Genomic DNA, 14933 nt, shown 5'->3' on the forward strand with positions numbered 1-14933 from the left:
AATTATAATAATTATCTATTTAAATAAGTAATTCTATTGCTATTTTTAATTTGATATTTAATTGAGTATATCTACATTTAAGAAAGAAAACATGTGTATTCCATGATATAACATGCATTACTTGCCATCACCACTAACATCATATATTCATTGTCTTTAATTGCAAACTTCATTTATCTGTGCTTAGTACTCAGGCTACGTCCACACTAGACTGGGTAATTTTGAAAATGCTGGTCTTGCGTAAAAACAATAGGCATTCACAGCAGGCATTTTTGAAAACTACCTCCATCTATGTTAAAACGGGTATTTGGGCAAGTCGCCTCCTACTGGGCATGCGCAGGACACATCTACAGAAAACAAGCGAAGAGGAAAGGGTAGACTTGGTGCGCGTTTGTCCAGTTACAGGCCAGAAAAGCTTAAAAGGAAATTGCCAAATGATGGACAGCTGTTGGCCCTCACGCAGGAGGACTTAAAACTAAAAAAAAATATTGAAGCGTATGGAGGCAACCGACAGGGAGTTCACGGACAGTATGTCCCAGCTGACGACGAACATTGAAAAAAATGACACAATACCAACCTCACAGCCACTACAATAGCTACACATACGGACACACAGACCCCCAGGTGGCCCCACCAACATCTTCCCCACTCCCACAGAGGGGTCACCTTGGAATCATTTCCTACAGCCATGGTCTCTTCACCAATGAAAGGGATGACAGATTTTTTAAAACCTCCGTTTACCCCATACACACTACAATGCCCAACTGGCGTTTTCTGATTTAAACATTCTGGAGAGTGTTTTAGAAAAGCTCCGTTTTCGGGGGAGGAAAATGCTGTTTCAGTGTGGATGGAGGATCAAAACGAAGAGAAAAAGCTTCGGTTACGGATTTATCCAGTCTAGTGTGGATGTAGCCTCAGTGATACAATCTAGTTTACTTAGAAACATAGAAAATAGGTGCAGGAGTAGGCCATTCGGCCCTTCGAGCCTGCACCGCCATTTATTATGATCATGGCTGATCATCCAACTCAGAACCTAGCCCCAGCCTTCCCTCCATACTCTGACCCCCGTAGCCACAAGGGCCATATCTAACTCCCTCTTAAATATAGCCAATGAACTGGCCTCAACTGTTTCCTGTGGCAGAGAATTCCACAGATTCACCACTCCCTGTGTGAAGAAGTTTTTCCTAATCTCAGTCCCAAAAGGCTTCCCCTCTATCCTCAAACTGTGGCCCCTCATTCTGGACTTCCCCAACATCGGGAACAATCTTCCTGCATCTAGCCTGTCCAATCCCTTTAGGATCTTATACGTTTCAATCAGATCCCCCCTCAATCTTCTAAATTCCAACGAGTACAAGCCCAGTTCATCCAGTCTTTCTTCATATGAAAGTCCTGCCATCCCAGGAATCAATCTGGTGAACCTTCTTTGTACTCCCTCTATGGCAAGGATGTCTTTCCTCAGATTAGGGGACCAAAACTGCACACAATACTCCAGGTGTGGTCTCACCAAGGCCTTGTACAACTGCAGTAGTACCTCCCTGCTCCTGTACTCGAATCCTCTCGCTATAAATGCCAGCATACCATTCGCCTTTTTCACCGCCTGCTGTACCTGCATGCCCACTTTCAATGACACCCAGGTCTCGTTGCACCTCCCCTTTTCCTAATCGGCCACCATTCAGATAATAATCTGTTTTCCTATTTTTGCCACCAAAGTGGATAACTTCACACTTATCCAAATTAAATTGCATCTGCCATGAATTTGCCCACTCACCCAACCTATCCAAGTCACCCTGCATCCTCTTAGCTTCCTCCTCACAGCTAACACTGCCACCTAGCTTCGTGTCATCCGCAAACTTGGAGATGCTGCATTTAATTCCCTCAACCAAGTCATTAATATATATTGTAAACAACTGGGGTCCCAGCACTGAACCTTGCGGTACCCCACTAGTCACCGCCTGCCATTCTGAAAAGGTCCAGTTTATTCCCACTCTTTGCTTCCTGTCTGCTAACCAATTCTCCACCCACACCAATACCTTACCCCCAATACCGTGTGCTTTAAGTTTGCACACTAATCTCCTGTGTGGGACCTTGTCAAAAGCCTTCTGAAAATCCAAATATACCACATCCACTGGTTCTCCCCTATCCACTCTACTAGTTACATCCTCAAAAAATTCTGTGAGATTCGTCAGACATGATTTTCCTTTCACAAATCCATGCTGACTTTGTCCGATCATTTCACCGCTTTCCAAATGTGCTGTTATCACATCCTTGATAACTGACTCCAGCAGTTTCCCCACCACCGACGTTAGGCTAACCGGTCTATAATTCCCCGGTTTCTCTCTCCCTCCTTTTTTAAAAAGTGGAGTTACATTAGCCACCCTCCAATCCTCAGGAACTAGTCCAGAATCTAACGAGTTTTGAAAAATTATCACTAATGCATCCACTATTTCTTGGGCTACTTCCTTAAGCACTCTAGGATGCAGACCATCTGGCCCTGGGGATTTATCTGCCTTCAATCCCTTCAATTTACCTAACACCACTTCCCTACTAACATGTATTTCGCTCAGTTCCTCCATCTCACTGGACCCTCTGTCCCCTACTATTTTTGGAAGATTATTTATGTCCTCCTTAGTGAAGACAGAACCAAAGTAATTATTCAATTGGTCTGCCATGTCCTTGCTCCCCATAATCAATGCACCTGTTTTTGTCTGCAGGGGACCTACATTTGTCTTTACCAGTCTTTTCCTTTTTACATATCTATAAAAGCTTTTACAGTCCGTTTTTATGTTCCCTGCCAGTTTTCTCTCATAATCTTTTTTCCCCTTCCTAATTAAGCCCTTTGTCCTCCTCTGCTGAACTCTGAATTTCTCCCAGTCCTCAGGTGAGCCACTTTCTCTGGCTAATTTGTATGCTTCTTCTTTGGAATTGATACTATCCCTAATTTCTCTTGTCAGCCACGGGTGCACTACCTTCCTTGATTTATTCTTTTGCCATGGGATGAACAATTGTTGTAGTTCATCCATGCAACCTTTAAATGCTTGCCATTGCATATCCACCGTCAATCCTTTAAGTGTCATTTGCCAGTCTATCTTAGCTAATTCACGCCTCATACCTTCAAAGTTACCCCTCTTTAAGTTCAGAACCTTTGTTTCTGAATTAACTCTGTCACTCTCCATCTTAATGAAGAATTCCACCATATTATGGTCACTCTTACCCAAAGGGCCTCTCACGACAAGATTGCTAATTAACCCTTCCTCATTGCTCAAAACCCAGTCCAGAATAGCCTGCTCTCTAGTTGGTTCCTCGACATGTTGGTTCAAAAAACCATCCCGCATACATTCCAAGAAATCCTCTTCCTCAGCACCTTTACCAATTTGGTTCACCCAATCTACATGTAGATTGAAGTCACCCATTATAACTGCTGTTCCTTTATTGCACACATTTCTAATTTCCTGTTTAATACCATCTCCGACCTCACTACTACTGTTAGGTGGCCTGTACACAACTCCCACCAGCGTCTTCTGCCCCTTAGTGTTACGCAGCTCTACCCATATCGATTCCACATCTTCCCGGCTTATGTCCTTCCTTTCTATTGCGTTAATCTCTTCTTTAACCAGCAACGCCACCCCACCTCCCCTTCCTTCATGTCTATCCCTCCTGAATATTGAATATCCCTGAACGTTGAGCTCCCATCCCTGGTCACCCTGGAGCCATGTCTCTGTGATCCCAACTATATCATAATCATTAATAACAATCTGCACTTTCAATTCATCCACCTTATTACGAATGCTCCTTGCACTGACACACAAAGCCTTCAGGCGCTCTTTTACAACTCTCTTAGCCCTTATACAATTATGCTGAAAAGTGGCCCTTTTTAATGCTTGCCCTGGATTTGTCGGCCTGCCACTTTTACTTTTCTCCTTAGTACTTTTTGCTTCTACCCTCACTTTACACCCCTCTGTCTCTCTGCACTGGTTTCCATCCCCCTGTTGTGAACTAACCTCCTCACGCCTAGCCTCTTTAATTTGATTCCCACCCCCCAACCATTCTAGTTTAAAGTCAGCTCAGTAGCCCCCGCTAATCTCCCTGCCAGGATATTGGTCCCCCTAGGATTCAAGTGTAACCCGTCCTTTTTGTACAGGTCACGCCTGCGCCAAAAGAGGTCCCAATGATCCAAAAACTTGAATCCCTGCCCCCTGCTCCAATCCCTCAGCCACGCATTTATCCTCCACCTCATCGCATTCCTACTCTCACTGTCACGTGGCACAGGCAGTAATCCCGAGATTACTACCTTTCCGGTCCTTTTTCTCAACTCCCTTCCTAGCTCCCTATATTCTCCTTTCAGGACCTCATCCCTTTTCCTACCTATGTCATTGGTACCTATATGTACCATGACCTCTGGCTCCTCACCCTCCCACTTCAGGATATCTTGGACACGATCAGAAATATCCTGGACCCTGGCACCAGGGAGGCAAACTACCATCCGGGTCTCTGGACTGCGTCCACAGAATCGCCTATCTGACCCCCTTACTATCGAGTCCCCTATCACAACTGCCCTCCTCTTCCTTGCCCTACCCTTCTGAGCTACAGGGCCAGACTTTGTGCCGGAGGCACGGCCACTGTCGCTTCCCCCGGGTAAGCTGTCCCCCGCCAACAGTACTCAAACAGGAGTACCTGTTGTTAAGGGGCACAGCCACCGGGGTACTCTCTATTACCTGACTTTTCCCCTTCCCCCTCCTAACCGTGACCCACTTGTCTGCCTCCCGTGGCCCGGCGTGACCACCTGCCTGCAACTCCTCTCTATCACCTCCTCACTCTCCCTGACCAGACGAAGGTCATCGAGCTGCAGCTCCAGTTCTGTAACGCGGTCCCTTAGGAGCTGCATCTCGATGCACTTGGCGCAGGTGTAGACGTCCGGGAGGCTTGGAGACTCCAGGGCCTCCCACATCCGACACGGAGAACAGCAAACTGCCCTCACAGTCATGCTGCCCCTCTCCTCAAATAACAACAGAAAATGAATGCCAATCCTTCCTCGCCTGTTTCCGCCTAAGCCCGTTGAGCCGAAGCCCTTAAGCCTTCACTCTGCTCCCGGCTCACTCCGCAGCCCGCAAACTACGCTGCCCGCTCTATGAGGCTCTGTTCCTTTTAAATCTGCTGCACTGCACAGCCCGACGTCACATGCCTGCGCAGTCCCGCCTCTCAGAACGCCGTTGGAGAAAAAAAATAACGAAAATTTCAAAAATGTCTTTCTCGGCACTCCCACTCAGACTCTCAGACTCCTTCTTCGAATCAAACCCGAAGCAGGATGTCTGCCCTTTTAAATCTGCCGCACTGTACTGCCCGACTTAATCTATAAAACAAAAGCTAAGTAATGAGGTGTAAACAGGTATCCATTTCAACAATCAGCTCTAACAGGTACTTGCGTCTGATTGCTACCTGCCCATTTCTGAGATGAAGCTTTTCTCATTAACTGAGGTTATAGCAAATGAGGTTCAGATTCCTTGCATAGATACATAAGAAAACGTATTTTGAAGATCATTAAATAGGATTCTCCAGGGAAACAAAGTAAAAGGAAATTAGGGAATGTTATGAATGATTTGGGAAAGAAAAAATATGGAGATTTAGTGGTGTTCTTTGGTTAATCCTGAAATGTTGCAAGTACAGCTTCCTGAAATATATTTTGTGATATTAATTTCGGCTGGATTAAAAAAAAAATGTAACTAAATGATCCTGGTGAGATGGATCAATTTTTTTTTCAAACTAATGAAAATACCTCAGCAGTTCAGGTAGCATCTGGAAAGGAGGGAAAGCGACAGTTGATGTTTTGGGTTGTGATTTTTATTTTCTGGAGTTCAGATGAAGGGGTTTAGCTAGAAACATCAACCCACTGAGTTCTTACCACATTTGTTTTTTTTTGCTGCAAATTCCAGCATCTGTCATCTCTCTTGTTTAAATGTATGTCCGCTAATCTGTCATACACTATCAAATTGAAGTTTGTCAATAGGCACACAGTGAGGGCATTTTGTAATTTTACTTACTACCTTATCTATGGTGCAGTAAAATGAGTTGACTCAATTCTATGAGCTCGGAATTTTTATTTTCTTTTGAGGCGTTCACAATATCATTTACCATAAGAGGGGATCAAAATTTAACAGCCAATTGGAAAAATGCTTGTAATAAAACACTGTTTATGGAATTGTGTATTGATACAGAAGACTTGTTTCATTGTGTTTTATTAGGATCAGTATGGAAATTATGTCATCCAGCACGTTTTGGAGCATGGGCGCCCTGAAGATAAGAGCAAGATCGTTGCTGAAATAAGGGGGAAAGTTCTTGCTCTAAGTCAACATAAGTTTGCCAGGTATACAAATTTGCATTTCACATAAATGTGTACTTGGAAACTAATAATAGGACTGTGAGGCTATTCTCATATATCTGTATCTTTTTGAAGATACATTAAGTAGCATGATTGAATGAAATGTTCAGGCATAAATGGTGTAATGTAAGAATACTTTAGGTAAAATATTATAAGTACATCCTAGTTCGACCATCTTTGTCTTTCACTGAAGATCCTTCATGCCACTACTCTGCACAACAAAATTTGAAAATGAAAATCTTTTGTTTGGTGGATTGAACATGCTTTAATGATTCTTCCCCCCCCCCCCCCCCCCAGCAATGTTGTCGAAAAGTGTGTCACTCATGCGTCTCGTACTGAACGTGCTTTATTGATCGATGAGATCTGCTGTCAGAATGATGGTCCTCATAGTGCCTTATACACAATGATGAAAGATCAATATGCTAACTATGTGGTTCAGAAGATGATTGATGTGGCAGAACCAGCTCAGCGTAAAATCATCATGCACAAGGTAAATTTTTATTGATACATTTGATAATTGAAATTACTATTTAATATTCAACACAAGTGATTTAAACAATGTAAGTACAGTGCCACCCTAGTTCAATCCTGATCTCATAGTGCTGTTTGTGTGGAGTTTGCATGAGACTCTGTTTCAATGTACTGCTCAGTTATATCCTCTCATCCCAAAAACATGCAGGTTGTTAGTTTAATTAACCACTACACAGTAAATTGCTCCTGTTATGTAAGAATTTTAGCGGAAGTTGATGGGAATGTGGGGAGAGTAAAGTGGGATTAATCTTAGATGAGTGTAAATGAGTGCTTAATGGTCAGTGCAGACTCAATAATCCAAATGACGCCCTTCTGTGCTCTGCTTTATGACTCTATTAATGACTATCAAAAGTATTATTACTGTCTGCTCAAGGAAACAAAATGTTAATGTAAATAGCTGTGTATTTTGTAACTAACACTGAGTAGGACACCACTATTCCATTAAAACAAAGCCGGAGATGATCAAAGTTTAAACTTGTGTCCTTTTGCACTCTAGAGGAATATGGACCCAATGCAGGCACTTGGAACTAGCTTGGGAAGACACTTGGGTCCTCATAAAAGCACAAGTTGCTGGAATATGGGGCAACAGAAAAAGCAGTGAAGGAACTCAATAGGTCGGGCAGCATCTGAGTCGACTTTTCAGGTCGAGGTCTTTCATCTAAACTAGAAAGAAAGGGGAGATGGCCAGTGTGAAAAGGTGGAGGGAATGGGTGTAGCAAGAACGAGGTGGTGTTGGGTGGACCCAGTGAGGAGGTGGGATGATAGATGAGGGCAGGAATGAAATCAGAAGCTTGGGGTGGGTGATGGATGGAAGTGACAAAGAGCTGAAGGAGAGGACAGTGGAGCATAGAATAAAGGAAGTGAGGTAGGCAGGGCAACTGGTGTAGACGATGGGCATATGGGGGCCAGTTGGATCAGGAGGAGAGAGGGGGAAAAAGGGAAAAGGGACTGAGGGTGAATGGTTACAGGAAATTCCAGAATTTGAATATCACTCTTCCAGGTTGGAGCTTACCCAACCTGGTGAAACATGAAGTGCCGTTCCACCATTTTCATTTGAACATGTCCTGGCTGTAGAAGAGGCTTCTTCAAGTATCCCAGCTGTCAATTGTGCCAGCCAGGAATCCCCAATGACCAGCCATTTCAATTAAACTTTCCATTCACACACTGACATACCTGTTTACAGCCTCCTCCACTGCCAGTTCGCAGCCAAATGAAAATTAAAGAAACAAGCACCTCAAAGTCTACCTCGGCATCTCCTATCGGGCAAAATGAATATCAGATGGTCAAGCATCCAGTAATTGTCTTTTTTTCCCTATATCATATCTCTGGCTCACTCTCACTCTCTCCCCCCCCCCCACCTGATCCAGCTGCCCGTCAAACACAATATTCTCCCATTAGTTGCCCACCCCACCACAACCTCTGTTGTTCCATGCTCCACTATCTTCTATCATATTCCATCCTTTGGCACTTCCACCTATGACCTTTAACCTTCTGGCATCATTTCTGCCCTCATGTGCCTATCAACCCTTTCGCCTACCTATGAGAGGTCCGTATTGGGACTGCTACTTTTCACATTGTTTGTCAATGATTTATATAGTGGAATTGATGGCTTTGTGGCCAAGTTTGCAGATGATACGAAGATAGGTGGAGAGGTAGGTAGTGCTGGCCTCTCTCCACTGGCTGCCAGTACAGTTCAGAATTAATTTTAAGATTCTCCTGTTTGTTTATTAAGCCCTAAATGGGCTGGCTCTCCCTTATATCACAGACCTTCTAACCCCTAATTCTACTTTCAAGTCCCTCAGGTCAGCTGACTTGGGGCTCCTGGCTGCCCCGCGATCTAAACTTAAGCACAGGGGTGACTGCGCTTTTGCTATTGTAGCCCCTAGACTGTGGAACAGTATTCCCCTCCCTATCAGATCTGCCTCCTCCATCGATTCTTTTAAATCCAGGCTCAAATCTTACTTTTATTCACTAGCATTTGAATCCTCCTGATGTGGCTGATTTTTGGCTTGTGCCTAGGCCTTTGTGTTGTTTCTTTTCTGCATATAAGCTGTTTGCCTTATTGGTTGTGTCTATGTTTCTCGTATTTGTAATTTTAGCTATCCTGCTCTGATCTGTACAGCACTTTGGTCAATATGGGTTGTTTTTAAATGTGTTATATAAATAAATTTGACGACTTGCAGAAGAGCAATGCGATTGCAGCAGGACTTGGACAAATTGAAAGAATAGGCAATAAAGTGGCAGATGGAATACAGTGTTGAGAAACGTATGGTAATGCACTTTGGTAAAAGGAGCAATAGTGCAGACTATTGGGAGAAAATTCAAACATCAGAGATGCAAACAGACTTAGGAGTCCTCATGCAAGACTCCCAGAAGGTTAATTACAGTTTGAGTCTGTGGTAAAAAAAAAAAAGGCAAATGCAATGTTGGCATTTATTTCAAGGGGAATAAAATATAAAAATAAGGAGATAATGCTGAAGCTTTATAAGACTCTAGTCAGGCTGCACTTGGAGTATTGTCAACAGTTTTGGGACCCTTATCTGAGAAAGGATGTGTTGTCATTAGAGAGAGTCCAGAGGAGGTTCATGAGGATGATTCTGAGAATGAAGGGGTTAACCTATGAGGACCGTTTGGCAGCTTTGGGGCTGCGCTTGCTGGAATTTAGAAGAATGCGTGGGGACCTCATTGAAACCTACTGAATGTGGAAAGGGCTAGATAAGGTGAACGTGGAAAGGATGTTTCCTCTGGTGGGGGTATCCAGAACTCGAAGGCACAGCTTCAAACTTGAAGGGTGACCTTTTAGAACAGAAGTAAGAAGGAATTTTTTTAACCCAAAGAGTGGTGAATCTGTGGAATGCTCTGCCACTGTCTGTGGTTGAGGCCAAGTCCGTGGATATATTTAAAGCGGAAGTTGTTAGATTCTTGATTGGTCAGGGCACGAAGGGATATGGTGAGAGGGCAGTTAAGAGGTTGAGTGGGATCCGGGATCAGCATGATGGAATTATAGAGCGGACTCGATGAACTGAATGGCAAAATTCTGCTCCTTTGTCTTAGGTCCTAACCCTCTGCCTTGGGTTCAACTATCACCTGCCTCTTCCTTGCACCGTTTTATACTGGCTATTTCTACTTTCTTGTCCATATGAAGAGTTACTGCCTGAAACCTTGACTGCCCATTTCCCTCATATTGTGCCTAATCCACTGAGTTATTCCAGTGCTTTACAGGTTGCACCTGTGTCTGCATGGAAAATTTGGGCAAGAGGGCCCATTTCTGTGCTCTACAACTCTTGCCTCTATTTGGTAAATAATGAAAATATATTTTATTACATTTTTAGTAGTATTTGCTAATTGAAAGATGCAATTGAAATGCATGGATTTTCAGCTACATCTCTTATAACATGTATCCCATTTTATAGTAGGCACTAATTGTTAAAGTAGAATGTGCCTATCAATTTTGAGTCATTTTAAAAGATGTTTCTGAATTTTTTTTGTTTGTATACAGATTCGTCCTCATATTACAACCTTACGAAAATACACTTATGGAAAACACATCTTAGCCAAACTGGAAAAGTATTACATGAAGAATAGCACTGATCTGGGGCCAATTGGAGGACCGCAAAATGGAATACTCTAAGTTTTTGATTTACACAAGAAGTATATTAAACTGTGCTACTTAAATATTGGGTGTACGAAACAATGAAGGCCTTAATAGTGGAGAGACAAAATAACATTTTATTGTTGCATTTTTTAAAATTAATTGTAAATTGTATATTTTACCAATCAATTGCAACTCGTGTCCAAGTCCTGAGTCTGTGCATTTGGTTTCTTCTTGCTGGCAGGTTGTGGGAAAACTTGGGTAAAGTACAGATTGTATAAATTTAACATAATTGTATTGAACAAAATTGTGCATGCTGTAAATTATATCTTGTAAAATCATTTGTTTTATTTTGTAAAGAATTTTATATTTCTTTAGATTAACTTTAAATTCAGGTAGTTTTAGATACTTTTCAGGCCCAGTTGATTAGTTTAACTTTTGGGGGAGATGCTAATTAAAATACTATATTAATCAAAACAGGATGAAGTTAAATTGTACTTCAGCAAATGCTTGTTGACTCCAATATTTAAATAGCACAACAAATGGTTTTGGTTTGTTGAAATTTGATGTAATTCAGGGAAGTGCTTAAATGACAGGCTGATATGTAATGTTACTCCTGATGTTTATTTTACTATGGAGATGTCGATACTCGATAGGGTTTTATTTTTTGAGATAAACACTGCCCTGTTTTTCTACTTCAGCAATGTATAGCAGTGATGTATATACATACGTATGTATTTAACCATTGGACAAGGTGGCAGTTAAGGAATCATTGTAATACGCATAACCTAAATGTAAAAATTGCCTGAAAAGTTGATTTTTTTTTCTCTATCAAAATTTGGCTTTTCAGTCTATCTTGCAAAGATTTGAGGGAATTTGTATTTTTAAATTACTAATGTAAGGAAGTGTATGAATGTGTGGCAGTTTTATTTTTACTTTTTCAATTAAAAAAAAAATTAGAAATCTTGTGCAGATTTGAAAATTAATGGGTCATTAAAGGCTGGTCTTGGTAGCCCAAAATAACGCATGTAAAAATAATGAAACTTGTTTTACTTCTAAATACATAGTGTATATGTGTAGATTTCCAATTTATAGATGTAAGTTTACAATTTGTAAACAAGAGAATCTGCAATTTCAGTGTTTAATCACAAGCTTGGCTAACTTGGTAGTAACACATAGTTTGGTTGTAAAATTGTACATTTGTAAACCTGATGCTGTAAATGTTAAGAAGTCTTTTACCCTTCAGAAAACAAAGTTTGCATCTTAATGTACATTCACTAACTTGCTCCCCTTCCCTTGCAGAGTGTTGTATAATGTAAAGTTCTTTAAATCAAAAGTGATTTTTTAAAAACTATCTTTCTATGGCTTAAAAGATGAAATGGCTTTTTATCTATTAGGACAATATGTTTTGTTTATAATTGTAGCTAATGATATTCTGTTCATATGGTAAATTTTGAAAAATTTACAATCGTAATGTTTCCTTGTTTCAGTGAAAGTTGTGCATAGTAAAATTGAAAAAATTAGACCGAGGCATCCAGTTACCATGGAAACCAAAATTAATTTCCATCTCAAAAGTAAATCCTTTTTGTACAGAAAGTACTGTATTTTGGAATTGTCAATCTTAGTAAGTGGAAGTATGTATGATATTGTCAAATTTTTATTTGAAGATGTGGTTGTAACACTACATATAGATGTACATTTTACAGGAGGCCTTATGTACATTTCCTGATGAAGTTTTGCAGGCAGAATTGCAATCGTATATAATTAATAGTTATTTGTATTCTTTGCATCTGGAAATATTTTGAAACGTGCTTTGTATATTCAGTTTCTGAAAGATAAGATTGTGATTGTACTTTAGTGATACTTGAAAAGTCAGTATTTTGTATAAACAGAATGACTTTGGATTTGGAACAATTGGGAATTATTTATCTTAATGCCTTTGGATGTGATGTCCTTAGCATTGAAGAGATAAAAGTTGTTTTCATTAGGGCTGTGCAGTCATTTTTTAAAAATTTGTACTAAAAATCATTGAACTTAAATTATTCAAACTAGTTCATATTTCAGTGTTAAATTTTTAATATTTGATTATTTTATACTATTAGTTTAAAGTCTTTTCATGCTATGACATCTGTATTTTTCAATTTCGGTGTACTTTGGCTCTTTGCTTCCTAGCTTTTCAATTGCTTTGCAGACTTTAACCTTGTTTGAGAGCTGCAAAAAATTAATCATCAGGAAAAATCATGTTGGCCATGTTTAGATAATTGGCTGTTAGCCTACAGTGTGCATAGTCCTGTAGGCATGTTATTAACATCAGTCAGTGCAGCCCTAGTTTCCATGGCAGCTATTTATTTGCTGTATTAAGGAGGTCACTTTGTGAGGATTGTGCTCTAGTTTTAGTTTTGGGTAGTGTGAGTCCAGGTGAAAAAGCTGATGAAGTTTTAATTAGATTTGAGATCAAATGAACAAAACCACTAGAGAATGCTCTGACATTTCCTTGTAGTTGATGGACCATTTTTTTTTGTTACAAGGTCTGCCTCCTGGCTCCTTGGTAGTTAAGACAGACTAATCTTACATTCATTGTTGTATATGCTGTACATAAAAGATGTCAATAACGTATGAATTAAACTTGTTTTGTTTTCCGTATGAAAATGTTTTTATTTCACTTTGCGTTGAATGAAGTTTAAATGTGAACGTATCTGCTAGCACTAGTGTAAAGGGTTAAGAATGAGGGTCCATGAGCCGCCAAGTAGTAAATGATTTCCTGTGGGAAAGAATATGCAATCTATGATTATGGAGATAGTGTTCTTGAGTCCTAAATAGCATCCTGCTTCTGTAGTCTCCCTATTCTGTAGTTCAGGATATAACAGATCAAATATAGTAGGTAATGAATGGAAGGCAAGCTCTGGTACAGATAAAAGTTGCTGGTGAACGCAGCAGCCCAGGCAGCATCTCTAGGAAGAGCAGTTGACGTTTCGGGCTGAGACCCTTCGTAGGTTAGCTGAGTTTCTGCTCCTTAATCTATTTTTGGTTTCTCCCATTACTTTATGCTGCACATGCTGATTCCTACTTGTCCTATGCTCTGAAGCATACTAGTATTGACTGGTGTGACATCTTGATGGCACCGATAAACCACAGTGATGTTCTGTAGGCTACGGACAATACTTCTAATTCAGAGTTTCAGCTGCATAAGAGAAATACAATAGCAATCTAAATTTCAAATAACATATTAAAAAGAACAATAGATAGTTTCAGGATATACACAACCTGGAGATAACAATGTTATGTGTCACTGCAAATAGAATAAATTATTGGAGCTGTCGCAAAGACATGATGAAAGTCATGATTATTTGAATACTTTTTTTCTTCACAGATCAAATATTCCGAAGTGCTATACAGTCCACTGTGGACTAGATCTAAGTTCCACACAACTTAAATTTGTGTTCAGTAGTTTAAAGTGGTTGCAATACATTAATCATCCAAAGGATGTCTCCACATCCCAATGTCATGCAGAAATTTATCTGAACTTTGTACATCAACAATTGCATGAAACTAATTGCTACTTTTTTTTTGAATGAGTGTCTTTTTTTTCAAACTTGTCTATCTGGATCCATTGTTGACATCCTCAGCTGGGTGAAGTAAGATGAAGTACCATACTTGGACTTAAAGCAAAATCCTCTCAGTTTGAAACTCCCAACAATAATATTGCATTATAAGATGTGCTGCATTTTGGATAGATGTTAAACTGAAGCCCATCTGCTCATTCATGGCTCTGTTTTGGGGAAAAGGAAACAAGTATTATCCCCCACCCAGTATTGTTGCTGTATTTGTCCCACAAACATCACTAAAATGGAATATCTGATCAATATTACATTGCTCCCCAACTTACCTGTTCCATACAAGTGGACTGCCAATGTCCTGTATTATGAGCTACATAGAAAATACTGTTACTATAAAGCACATTTGAAAAGATATTCTTTATAAAGGGAAGTCTCTATGATGAGGGAGACATGATGGAGCAAGTACAATGAAGTGGGATGGCCTTAAGATTCAAGTTCGTTTATTGTCATTCAACTGTACACGTACACCAGCAAACAAAACATTTCTCTTGAACCAAGGTGCACAACACAGTACATACAACTCAGACACATAACACAAATAATATTACCATAAACAAATGATAAGGTGCATTTATGATACAAATTGAAAAGTAAACAGTATACCACTACTGACAGGTCATACGTTATGAGACCGTATGATGAAATTTATATTTGGTGGCAGGGAGTTCAGCAGTCTGTTGGCCTGGAGGAAGAAACTGTTCCCTATCCTAACAGTTCTTGTCCTAATGCTTTGGCGCCTCCTGCCTGATGGTAGGGGGTCAAAGAAATTGTTGGATGGATGGGAGGGATCATTGATAATGCTAAGAATGCAGTGTTCCTG

The 14933-nt window shown here is 40.5% G+C and overlaps 1 protein-coding gene across 6 annotated transcripts in view; it reads left to right on the forward strand.

Moving 5' to 3' along the window:
• LOC140194012 (pumilio homolog 2-like) overlaps positions 1-13168 on the forward strand; it is a 133527-nt gene extending 120359 nt beyond the window's left edge. For all 6 annotated transcript variants that reach the window (XM_072251321.1, XM_072251322.1, XM_072251323.1 and 3 more), the window contains 3 exons: positions 6237-6358; positions 6671-6863; positions 10404-13168. In XM_072251321.1, the coding sequence (XP_072107422.1) occupies positions 6237-6358; positions 6671-6863; positions 10404-10535 (447 nt within the window). In that variant the 3' untranslated portion in view covers positions 10536-13168. The remainder of the gene's footprint in view (positions 1-6236; positions 6359-6670; positions 6864-10403) is intronic.
• The last annotated feature ends 1765 nt before the right edge of the window (positions 13169-14933 follow it).

Source organism: Mobula birostris, chromosome 2 (genome assembly GCF_030028105.1).
Source record: "Mobula birostris isolate sMobBir1 chromosome 2, sMobBir1.hap1, whole genome shotgun sequence".
Lineage (NCBI taxonomy): Eukaryota > Metazoa > Chordata > Chondrichthyes > Myliobatiformes > Myliobatidae > Mobula > Mobula birostris.